We start from the raw sequence: 13129 nt of genomic DNA on the forward strand, positions 1-13129 counted from the left end.
ATATATACTGTTTTAATTGCAATATCCACTTGTTTGTTTTACTGCATCAAATTTTACAGTGTACCGGTTAGTACTAATAGCATTATCCCTACTCCTACCTCGTGGACGGGGTACTAACATGAGCATGTATATGTCAATGGAGCAAGTCGGGTGTGATTCACACCCGGCAGTCTTTTAGCCTAATATCAACAATTTGAACATATTCCTTGCACATAATACAATATATTGAGTAGTCCTCTTATTTAATACCGGAATTATCGCAAATCATTGTAGAAATAGTTGTAAAATCTCGTTTACCTTTTTTAGCCGATATTTTCGTTTAGATCGTCCGCCATATTAGTTCATATAATGATTACTTGCGTTCTCAGCCTCGTTTCTTTGTGTGCCATTTAAGGACATTGAGTCCTTATTTGGAAACGTAAATAAATCGTAGTAAAAATATGGCGCGGTTTGAGTCAGAAATTCTGCGCATTAAAAGTAAATACGGTTCATCGGCAACTTTGAAATTCCACCAAGAAGTCATTATTCGCCACGTGATTGATAATAATATAGCGTAAAATATCCAAATATGATCTGGCAAGCCTTGTATAAAAAAGGGGTCACGGCGAGAGTCTCGCATTATCTGTCATGGCGGACACGGTGAGGTTAGTGTAACCATGCCAATTTATGTTATCGTGTAAGGGTTTAATACATTCAAAATAAGCCAAGCGTCTTTCACAAGATGATTATACTTATGTAGTAGATTTCTACACTATTTGTTTTTCTGACTTCAGTGATGATTTTTTTTTGTTGCTACATTACATGATATGGGATCAGTTCGTAGCCTCAACCACAACAAATCAAGTTGAGGCTACGACATCGTAGCTATGTACCGGTCTGTACTTTTATTATCGTAATGTTGGCTATGTTTACACTCGTAATTACCTTACTTGTACCATTCGGATTGTTTCCTTTTGGTCTTTTCGTTTTGGTGGGCGCATGATGGTACAGAAAGTGTATCTCCACATAGGGTCATACTAAATTGCTTGATGGGTCATTTGGACGCTAAATAGTAGAAAGCAAATCCTATAGATATGCTTATCGTTGATTATTTTTTTAAAATCTAGATGTTAGTGTATTATCTATATTATTAACGTTATTTTCATTGAAATCAAGTTTGTTGGTGGGGGGTAAAGGATTTTTTAAAAACCTATTTAGTTGTCGAGTACAAGCCTTTCTGTGATATTATTTTTGATCGGGTAAGAGTGGAAATTCTATTTCAAATTATTTGTCTTGCCGTTTGAAGAAGGAGGGAAAACGAATTGGTTCATTTAGGTTATTGTTGTGCGCCAGAGACGAACGGTTGTTAGCGCAACGGATTTCTGCATGAGATTACTGGATTCAATTCCTAGGCCAGACCGCTGTCGTGTCGCGTCATTAGAACAGTTTTGTCTCATTGGTCAACAAAACTAAGGGAAGCATGTTGGCACAACAACTTAAGCAAACTGAAAGTAATGCAACTAAAAATGTCGGAGGTCTCAGATATAACAAAAGAAAATATTAGATAGCCTTAAACGACATGAGGGTATTAGTCTAGAAAGCTGCTGGTCATAGATAGTATGGAATGCAGAATGTTTACGATTAACGTAATAAGTTGGACTTAGGCAATTATGTTGGACGCGATCTTTAATTTACATATCAGACATGTTGCCAAAGTAATTATTTCTAGCTTTTATTATCAAATAATCATGCACCGGAAAAACTGCATTAGCCATTAGTAATTAAGTAAGGGTCGATCACCATTAGTAATTAAGTAAGGGTCGATCACCATTAGTAATTAAGTAAGGATCGATCACCATTAGTAATTAAGTAAGGATCGATCATGCATTAATAGGCAATTGGCATATTTACGTCTGTTATATCTCATCACTTGGACAGCTTTGAACGGTAATGTAATGACATAACAAAAACAAAAGACCATTGTTGTATTAGTGTTCCTTGCGACTTACAATTGTTTTGAATGTATTTTAACCAACAAAAAAATATAAAAGCCTGGTTGGTGCACGGAAGGAAATAAGCCAGCTGAGACGCGCACACAAATAAATATAGAAGAAAAGTTGAGTGTTAGGGTGAGCAAAACCAAGCCATACACCAAAATCCTGATTCTAGACACCATGCCACAGACACCACCCTTTTATCCAGACCTACTCATAGTCATTGTTTTGGCATTATATCACAATACGGTCAGTCATTGTTTTGGCATATTATCACAATACGATGTCAGTCATTGTTTTGGTATCGTATTGTGCAAGTGACCTAGATGAAGTACAAGCAGTCATGGAAACTCCAAAGATAATGGTGCACATTATCTTTGGAGCTTCCATGACTGACTATAAAATTTTAATTTGCAACGGCTGAAAATCAGTTCATTTGATAAATTGACGAACACGCATTGCTCAGTAGAATTTATCAGCATAAAATCAACATGTAATTGGCTTCTATCCCGGGCTGACCTGTCACGATCTGATACTCTATTTTTAACAGCCGGAAATCAAGAAGCGATTTGAATCTATCCAGGATTAAGATGTGATGTGTTACTCTATTTTGACAGTCTAAAGTTAAGATATGATTGGCTTCCAACCAGTGTTAACCTGTCATGATGGATTATTATATTTTAACAGCATATAAGCAAGATGTGATTATCTTCTATCCTTGAGTCAGCCTGTCACGATGTGCATGGGATTGTCTTGCAATCTTGTATTATACCACTTAACGTACACTCAGTATCTATAAACACCCAATAGCTGTAAACACGCAATAGCTGTATACGCTCAATAGCTGTATACACCCAATAACTGTCTACATCCTATAGCTGTGAACACCAAACAGCTGTAAACACGCAATAGCTGTATACGCTCAATAGCTGTATACACCCTATAGCTGCTACATCCAATAGCTGTGAACACCAAACAGATGTAAACACGCAATAGCTGTATACGCTCAATAGTTGTATTCACCCAACAGCTGCATACACCCAACATCTGTTAACACAAAATAGCTTACACACCCAATAGCTTACACACCCAATAGCTGTATTAAATTTTTAATGGGTTTTGGAATGAGACGAGTTTGTCTACCATATTTTTTATCCATGTGTTCTATCCTTGCTTATTAAAGATAAACTCCAAAATCTGTGCTTTAAAATGACCAGTTATATGAATAATTAAATCGAAAACAGCTAAAAGAAACTTGGGTATGTTTGTTGTGGTCTACATTGAAAGTAATATCCATGTTTTGGATTGTTATGCAGATGTACTGAGCCAAAAGCACGACTGATAAAACTGATTAGGGCCATTTTTACACAGATTCCAGTCCTCCCTATTTGGAAATTAAAACTTTTCATGAATGAGGAATTAGTGGAAAGGTATCTTCTAACAAATGTTGTGTTGCAACAGAATTAATTATCCTGATTTTGATTGAACAGACCCAGCTAAAAATAAGCGACAGTAAAAGCGTGTTAATTATATAAGTTAATTAACAAATATTACTTCGAGTTTACATTTTATTGTATAAATAAAAGAATGCTAAATTGAAAAATAATATGTGATACACAAACACGTTCATATATGCTTTGATGCGTGTCATTACACATGTCTACATATAAAAAGACCATATTTATATTAGCTGAATGTGGTGTGACACGTTGCTTTTGCACATACTGTATATATATCCTTACAAAGTCTACAATCAACTGTTAATATCACATTTTCTTAAAAGCGGTTAAAATACTACGTTTCTTTTCATTCTGCCATTCATAAGATGATAGTTCTGTTACTATAGAATATTCTAAATACGAAGTCGCCAGGTTTCTTGGAAAGACAGCAAGGCAGGCTATACGCGTCTGTAATATAAGCAGTTATTTTTGAAACAATATGTCTGACGTATTCATTTTCATCTGAATGCACGTGTAAATTGCTAGAATCTCCATTAAGCTTGCAGTGTTTGGATTCATAAAGTATATTACATCATTCAATGCAAACAGCAGTAAAAACAATTTCATTTGCAAAGCATATGCATACTCTATCATCAATTAACACGGCTGATTACTCAAAACAATCACACATTTTCTCAGCTGATGAAAGCGAATTTTTTTTTCAAAGATATATGGACCGTGTTTTATTTATTATTCAACCTTTTATATATCGTGCTTTATGGAATATCCTGTTCAAAGCCTCTCTAATCAAATATTGCATGCTATCAAAATAGATTAACGTGTAATGAATTCATTTCATATTCCCAATATAAGCCAATAAATGCTTGGAGCAGAAGGATTTTTTATCAATATTTCAAGAATGGCACTGGCTTTAAATATAAATTATAAATTTAACTGATGTACCTCCATCTGGCTTCAAATTAATTTTGCATCATTTTTATTTTTAAACGCAGTCTGTGATTTGTGCGAATCGTTCATTTTACAACCTAATAGTCTTTTAAATTATTCCTCTAAGATTGTAGTTAAAACAATGGCTTCTGTCACTGAATATGGATCACAATTAGATGCCGGTCTTCTGTCTTCAAGGTAGCCCATTCCATCTTCAAATACCTGTCGAGGGATTCGAATACTAGCACCTCTGTTAGCAACACCTGCAGAGAATGTTTCTATGCTGGAAGTCTCGTGAAGTCCGGTGAGACGTCGCATGTTATCTTTACCCTCATTTGGATCATATAGCTTTATATGTCTTGCATGCTGTTTGCCGAGTTTCTTGATGGCCTCCTCGATAGCTCTATGAAGAAAATGAGGTAACAACATCAATAAGGGTTCCATATGTAAATACTGTTCTAAAGGTTGTTTCGATGACATCTATTTAATAACATCAAACATAACAACATACAAGAAATGGCGTCCAGCGTATATGCCCTTAGAGTTATGCATGGTAATATACTAATGAAGAAAGCATCATTGGCATAAAATGGATTTGTTTTCATATCCTTTCAAAGTACCCTTTTTGCTGAAACAAAATCCAAACTTTCACTGAAGGATTATATTGATAATTAATTATTCTATTATTTGTTTTTTAGTTTTCACAAAACTTCTTACGTTATGCCCCCTGGTTCCCTCATGGTCTTTGTGCTATAGTTGGTGTGAGCACCTGCACCGTTCCAGTTCCCTGTCATGGGCTTGGGGTCGTAGGTCACAACAATACCAAAATCTTCCGCCACTCTATCCAGAATGTATCTTGCAACCCATAATTGGTCTCCCATGTCAATACCTTCACAGGGACCAACTTGAAATTCCCACTGCAATAATACATGCAAACGTGAGTAAGGATGGATTATAAAATAATGGGTTGAGGAAGGGATAGGAGGTCTTTTGGGTAGTTTTATTTGGTTTCGTGATGTGGAATACCATTTGTTAGCACGCGCTAGACTATAATGACAATCAGTATATTTGGTGGAGGAAGATTACAAGAAGACCACGGGGGAAAAAACACCGACCCACGGGAAGCTACTGACAAGTTTTTTTTAACATATCCACTTTCGTCGAGTTGAGATGTGTACGTTATATGTATAGGCGATCGCTTTAGACCACTCGGCCACCCTTGACAATTGATGGGAGTTGAAACAAACTCAACGAGTGAATGAATTATGGACAACTTATATTAAGATTGATTTATAAATAGACGACAAAAAGTTCGGACATTTAACGGTATGCTTCTGAACGAAGTCAGTAGATCATTGAGACTCCTAACTAACGTGCAAAGTTTTCATCACAGCAAAGTTTGCCTCCGAAAAGGTCAATAAAGGGGCTCCCCGAGTATTTTGATTGCTCCTGTTGTTTAAGCCCACATTTTGATCTGTAACTGCTACCGCGAAATTAATTCATGACTTAGCTCGCTTTGCAGTACCTGGTTTTATAACAGTACGCTATTGCATCGAGGGATTAAACGGTTCTTAATGCTTCATGTTTTAAAACTAAATATTGCAAAACCAGTATTCTCTCTCATAACAATTAACTGGTAAATAAACGAACTTGTAAGTGAAATTTAAAACAATATAATCAACATTCCTTCTTACCTGAGATGGCATAACTTCAGCATTGCATCCTGCAATTTTGATACCCGCATACAAGCACGCTCTGTAGTGCGCTTCTACAACATCTCTACCGAATACTTTCGTAGCACCAACACCACAATAATATGACCCTACAAAACGTCAGAAGAAGGTTCAAGTGAAAGAATGCGTGAAGTACGAAATAGAGAATTTTTGTGGTGACTGGAAGTAACGTATGATAAGAGTATCCAATATTTATTGCATTATTAAAAGAGAAACAATTCGAAACTTCTGTTCTTTTGGGCACAAAAACAGATTTGGAACGTTAAACACGAATATAAATAATTGGAGAAAATACGGCGTTCATCATTCTACCAATGTGCTAAGATACAAACTGGTAGCTCAACAAAACAAAGTATTCGTGGTAACATATACAGGAAAATCTGATACAATGACCCATCTGTGTGAAACAATTAGCTGCAAGGTCTAATATTGTGTCCATCTTCTCAAAGATGTTTAAAATGGTAAACTTGAACTCTCATGTAAATTTCTGCTGCTGCTACCAATAAATGCTACAGCTGCTACCAGTAAATTCTACAGCTGCTACCAGTAAATGCTACATCTGCTACCAGTAAATTCTACAGCTGCTTCCAATAAATGCTACAGCTGCTACCAGGAAATTCTACAGCTGCTATCAGTAAATATTACAGCTGCTACCAGTAAATGCTACAGCTGCCGAGAAAAAAAGATTGGTTTATACCTTGGGGACTGGGGAACCCGTTCTTTGGCCAACCAAAAGGATATTTAGAACGGTCTAGCAAAGTGTATTCCTGCTCGATTCCAAACCATGGATGCTCTTCCTTTGCTTTTTCCATGGTCTTCCTACAGCTGTGTCTGTTGTTAGTTTCTGCATTGATAAATGGCATGAACAAAAGATTTGATCATTTATACGGCAGAGATTACAACTTGTTATCTAAGAGTAGAAAACATTTGAAATTTTCAACAAATACATTTGATGAGCGATTGCTTTGAAATGCTGACAATGAATCCCTGAGAAGCAACGTGAAAAGTAAATGCATTATAACCGTTACGGAATTAAACGATCCCTAACGCACACTGGTTTACATAAAACAAAAACGTTTGTTTGTAGGGTTTCTTTTATGGCATACAAGTGGGTGTTAACATAATAATGACGGATTAAAATGACAAAATTACCTGCAGGAATTTTGTTGTATTTGTAAACTTCACAGAGAACTAGCTTGTTCTTGCCTCGCCGGAAGGGATCTCTACAAATGGCCACAGGGTGAAGATACATGTCAGAGTTTGATCCCGTCGCCTGGTACGTGCTCGTTCCGTCATAGTTCCAAATTGGGCATTCTAAAATGACAAATGTAATTAAGTTCACAAACTTTTATGGAAAAATATCTCTTTATTACGACATACGTTCGAATCGAATCAGTCTGACATTAGACCGCCCTAAAAGAGGTAGATAGCGCCCAAATAGAGACAGACTTTCTATTAAACACGCCAATATAATTTCGGAAAGGGGTTGGAACTTTAACAAGCAATTCGACTTAGGAATAAAGTCTTGCTCTAACCTGTTCTACAGTAGAACTTTAAAGATTGATATCAATGGTATGGTATATAGGTGTGTAGGATCTCCTGAATGGTCAGAATTTAAGCAACAAAGTGCTTACATTAACACTTGAATCATTAAGATAGTGAGTATGTTGGTGTGTGGGGTAAGCTTAAACACCATATATATATATATATATATATATATATATATATATATATATATATATATATATATATATATATATATATATATATATATATATATATATATATATATATATATGCATTTCAGCGAAATCCACATCATAAAGTATTCTACTGAAATTCAGACGTGTTAAGGCCTAGATTTACCTTTATTTGTTAATATGGCAATAATTTATCTGGATGTATTCATATGGCAAGAGTTTACCTGTACGTATTAATATGGAAAGATTTACCTGTATGCATTCATATGGCAATAATGTATATGTATGTATTCATATGGCAAGGGTTTACCTGTACGTATTCATTTGGCAATAATTTATCTGTATGCATTCATATGGCAAGAATTTACCTGTATGTAATAATATGGCAATAATGTATCTGTATGTATTCATATGGCAAGGGTTTACCTGCATATATTCATATGACAAGGGTGTACTTGTATGCATTCATATGGAAAAGATTTACCTTTAACTATTCATATAGCAAGAATTTATGTGTATTCACATGGCAAGGGTTTACCTGCATATATTCATATGGCAAGGGTTTACCTGTACGTATTCATATGGAAAAGATTTACATGCATGTATACAACATATGGCAATAATTTACTTGTACGTATTCATCTGGCAAGAATTCACGAGAGCTGATGTACGTTAAACGTCAACGCTTCTATTTTTTATAATTAATTATACATTTCCACTTTGTAATCTGCATCACTTACAGGAGGAAATTCCGATCGTTTGGTTGTATTTACGTTGATATCAAGGTATCTGTGTTGCTAAGTGTTGCTTGGCGTGTTTTTTGTGAGTCAGGGTCAAGATCGGTCCTTTGTAAAAGCAAGCCAATACGCGACAATAATAAATCACCTCTGAGCAGTTTGTTATCAAATGCTACGTATAGAGAGAGGCATCTATCATCTTTAGCTCTTGACTATTAGTCACATACCTTTTACATCACATTAGCATAAGTTTAACTTGAGCATCTTCTTGAAGCTTTTAACTTCCATTCTCTTTCAACAAGTTCTGCTGTTGCCTTATGATATTTACTTTCTGTAGCGTTTCAAGCAAGTTAATCCTAGATATTGTTGTATTTGTTTTAAAGAGCACGCTAGCCGTCCATGATTTCCTGCCTTCACGAGAATAACTCATCAAGTCAATGCAATGACTTGTTATTGGTTCAGTCTCCATGTTGTCCCAATCCTCAAAAATAGTGTTACTAACTTATTTTTGTCATTACACGCTACATTCCTAGAGCAGCCATCCAACTCTAATTACAAAGGTATCCTTGTCATTACATGCTTCACTCTGTGTCCCAACGTTATCATTGTCATTTCGTATCCAACTTAGAATAGAATCGTAAAAATCCCATCTTTAACAAAACAAAAAGAAGCATCAAAAGTTTGGAGTACACCTTTAGTTTTCTGGAGACCTACATTTAGTTAAAATTCCTTTTTAGAAGATGGTACTTTCCCCTCAGTACGAAACGAATTCGGCATTTCGTGAAAACACAACAGATGTACATTTCGTGTGTTAGTTATTTTTAGTTTATAGTTTTAAAAAAGCTTTAACAATTTTAGTCATGTCGCTACGGTGTCTGCAATTTGCACTTTATAGTGATGCGCTTCAGCATCATGCCGCAGACACCTCGCATCATGTCCCACCCAGTCACATAATCCTGACACGAGGCCAAACAGTCTTAACACTAACCTCTTCATACTGAGCGCCAAGCGTAGTAACTGTAAGTACCATTTTTATAAATATTTGGTATGACTCGGCCGGGATTTTGAAAGTGACCTCCTTCATCCGTTGTGGACGTTCTAACCACTTAGGTCACCTACGGATAAGTTGTCACGTACTGTAGTTATTTGTATGGAATGTATATAAATATAAATTTATCATGCTTTGTTTCCTACATGACCCAAACCTACACGCTGAACCGTGTCTTGGGAGTCATATCAAAATCTATTGAACATGAGTAATTCGAAGTAAAATGTATGGTCAAATAATATTAAAAGATTTCATTGCAGTTTGTGCATTTGACTTTGTGCATTTGTTCACAAGTTTGGCAAGTTTTCATAAAAGCGATCATGCTATGAACTCGGTTTCGCTTGGGGTGGGTGGGATGGAAGAATCTTTCGAGACTGAATGTCATTCATCTTAACTCTGCATCAGGTTTTTAGGTAATCTCAAGGACATATAGTAAATGGCCATCACTATAAGACAAGGTGAGCTAAAGAAGTGAAAATAAATAGCAAGACATGTACGTCACCAATATGTGAGTTTGAGACGTTTAGATGAAGCTGCCATCGCCAAAGAGCAAGACATCAGACCGGCCTCAGCCAGTCTGCTCATGAAATTGTTTGAAATTTTTCGTAAAATACTATCCATCTTCAAACGTTCGGTGGTTTTGGAAACCGATCGACCGCTCCGGTGGCCTGTGGTTAGAGAGTCCACCTCGAATGCGAGAGGTCGCGGGTTCGAACCGGCCAAATGATTCAAAAGACTTATAAAAAGATTAAAGAAAGATATTAGCAGCTGCTTCGCTTGGCGTTCAGCATTAAGAGGTTAGTGTTAGGACTGTTGGGCCTGGTGTTAGGATAATGTGACCGGGTGGGACATGATGCTATATGTCTGCGGCATGATGCCCCATTGCTAGACACCACAAAAATTACCATACTGCAAACATCGTAGCGATATGACTGAAAAATTGTTTAAGCTGCGTTAAAATCTAAATATCTTGGTATTATGGAACTATTGACTGCGTGTAAAAGTTACTTTCCTACGAAATAGAAGAGATTAATATCAAATCACCGCACAGCAGAAAAGAGATTTTAAACCGGATGTTGTTCAAAAGCGTGTGCAATTTTACATCTTGCAACAACACGATGACATGGCAACATTTTCTACCAAACACTTTCCTTAGTATATATTCAAGACATATTAGATAGACCTCACCAAGACACGAAAATAACAAGGTAGTGTGATCACGTGTTTGGATTTATTTTGTTATTCTTAACATACAAAAATGTCCTTGGAACAGGTCGGCGTAGGGATAAATAATATCCAAAACTGGATAGTAAATCGACATATAGCAGAGTAGCGTAGTAAGCGATGATTGAACAGAGTGAAACCATTCAGAAAAACCTCAAATACTGAGACTGACCTTTTTTGATCTTTTGACTAAAAATCCAATGTGATTGTACAAACTGCAAATTTTTATAAAAATACGACTGTACAGCGTGAAAATATTCTAACTATTCAGCAAACCCACAATTCCCGAGACTGACCTTTTGGATCCGTTGGCTCAAAATCCAACGTTCTGCACTTGCTTCTGATTTCTTGACCCGTGCCATCGATCCAGATGTATTCACACTGGACCTTGTCCTCTGGCAGGAGGAGTTCCAGATAGTGCATCAGTACATTTTTGTCTGTTAATACGGAATCCATTTCAGTCATTCAGCCTACAAAAAAATACATGTACGTGTAAGCGTTGGATTTGTCAATACCTACAGACTTTGACATAAAGCAACAGTAAAATGCACTACTCCTACCTAGAATTCTTATACTACGTATTTAGGGTCACAACATATTGAAAACAAGGGATACTATAAATACTTGTTTTGATCTTGGGCTGGAATATCATCAGCGACAAACAAACGTAAACAAAGTCAGTCAAAACCAATAAATAACAATGCATTGTTATCAACAGGTCACACTGTTCTGAACTCATTCTGAGTAGTGTTATCAACAGGTCACACTGTTCTGAACTCGTCCTGAGTAGTGTTATCAACATGTCAAACTGTTCTGAACTCGTCCTGAGTAGTGTTATCAACATGTCAAACTGTTCTGAACTCGTCCTGAGTAGTGTTATCAACATGTCAAACTGTTCTGAACTCGTCCTGAGTAGTGTTATCAACAGGTCACACTGTTCTGAACTCGTCCTGAGTAGTGTTATCAACAGGTCACACTGTTCTGAACTCGTCCTGAGTAGTGTTATAAACAGGTCACACTGTTCTGAACTCGTCCTGAGTAGTGTTATCAACAGGTCACACTGTTCTGAACTCGTCCTGAGTAGTGTTATAAACAGGTCACACTGTTCTGAACTCGTCCTGAGTAGTGTTGCTATTAAATTGGAGCATGCCAGTAAATTTTGAACATTCGGAATATTTATAATAGGGCATCTTGCCTGGTGGCTAGAACAGTGATATAAGTACTTGTAAGTACATACAGTATTCCTAAACCAGTTCCCCAATTCCACAAACACTTGGAGTGTGTGTGTGTGTAAACACATATATATATATATATATATATATATATATATATATATATATATATATATATATATATATATATATATATATATAGATAGATAGATAGATAGATAGATGCATGATTTTAAATTCTAAGTTTCCATTTGTAAACAACATATTTCATACCTAATTTTATTAATTAGTGTAGACTGAAATATAAGATAAACTTTGTAAACATGTTTACCTGGATTTAAGTTCATGCAATTGTTTTCCCTATGAAATTATATGGTCTACCTGATTTCCGGCTGTTTGGCTGATAAAATCTGAGCAAAGGACCCGACCTTATTTACAGGTTAGAATGTTCTGCAAATGAACTTTTGACCCTCATTTTGTTCCTCTAATTGTGTCCTAGGTTTTAAATAAAGTTTGTCTACATTACAATTACTCATTCCTTCTTTAATGTATGTATAGTGGAATCAGTATTTTAGTTGTGTTCAGTTGTAGTTTGAGTTTTTTTTTAATTTAAATTATTAATTGGAATTGCCAAGTGCTCGTTGAGTGTTTGGACTAATATCACTATTTTGGAATTATTGTGAATTCATTCAAGGACCATTCTGGATTACATCATTATGATAACATGAATACAGTTAGCACCTTAGCACATTTAAGGTTACTGGCAGATCAGTGCATTTCAGATTTAAATTATTTCGGAAAAATCTACATTTGGGTTTGTGCTCAAACGTTCAGGACTATTTGGGGATATAATTCACAATACAGTACGTTCTTTTTAATTTTTAAATTTATTTTAATTTGCATTATATGGAAATAAATTACTGGTTGAATTATGCGAAAACGTGATGGGTTTGCTTTTTTTCTGTTACTTAGTTGAAGACCATATAGTCGTAAGAAACCGTTTGTCTGTCTGTCTGTTCCAAGCTGATTCGTAAGCAAAAATTATAATTGCTGAATAAAATTTGCACTTCTACGTTGCTTTTTCAAACGAACGTATGGGGACAGAATTATGACATCATATCCACAAATTATGTAAACACAGACGTTTCCGAATTT

At 35.9% G+C, this 13129-nt stretch overlaps 1 protein-coding gene across 1 annotated transcript; it reads right to left on the reverse strand.

The window, feature by feature from the left end:
- Positions 1 to 3654: 3654 nt before the first annotated feature.
- Positions 3655 to 11243, reverse strand: LOC149780204 (glutamine synthetase-like). Its single transcript, XM_089936966.1, has 6 exons — positions 11099 to 11243; positions 7246 to 7407; positions 6791 to 6937; positions 6055 to 6182; positions 5078 to 5277; positions 3655 to 4763 (listed from the first exon to the last, which is right to left on the reverse strand). The coding sequence occupies exons 1-6, from the start codon at positions 11223 to 11225 to the stop codon at positions 4475 to 4477; spliced, it is 1053 nt and encodes a 350-aa protein (XP_089793092.1). The 5' UTR covers positions 11226 to 11243; the 3' UTR covers positions 3655 to 4474.
- Positions 11244 to 13129: the final 1886 nt, after the last annotated feature.

This window comes from Sinohyriopsis cumingii, chromosome 16 (assembly GCF_028554795.1).
Source record: "Sinohyriopsis cumingii isolate HCF-2022 chromosome 16, ASM2855479v2, whole genome shotgun sequence".
Taxonomy (NCBI): Eukaryota; Metazoa; Mollusca; class Bivalvia; order Unionida; family Unionidae; genus Sinohyriopsis; species Sinohyriopsis cumingii.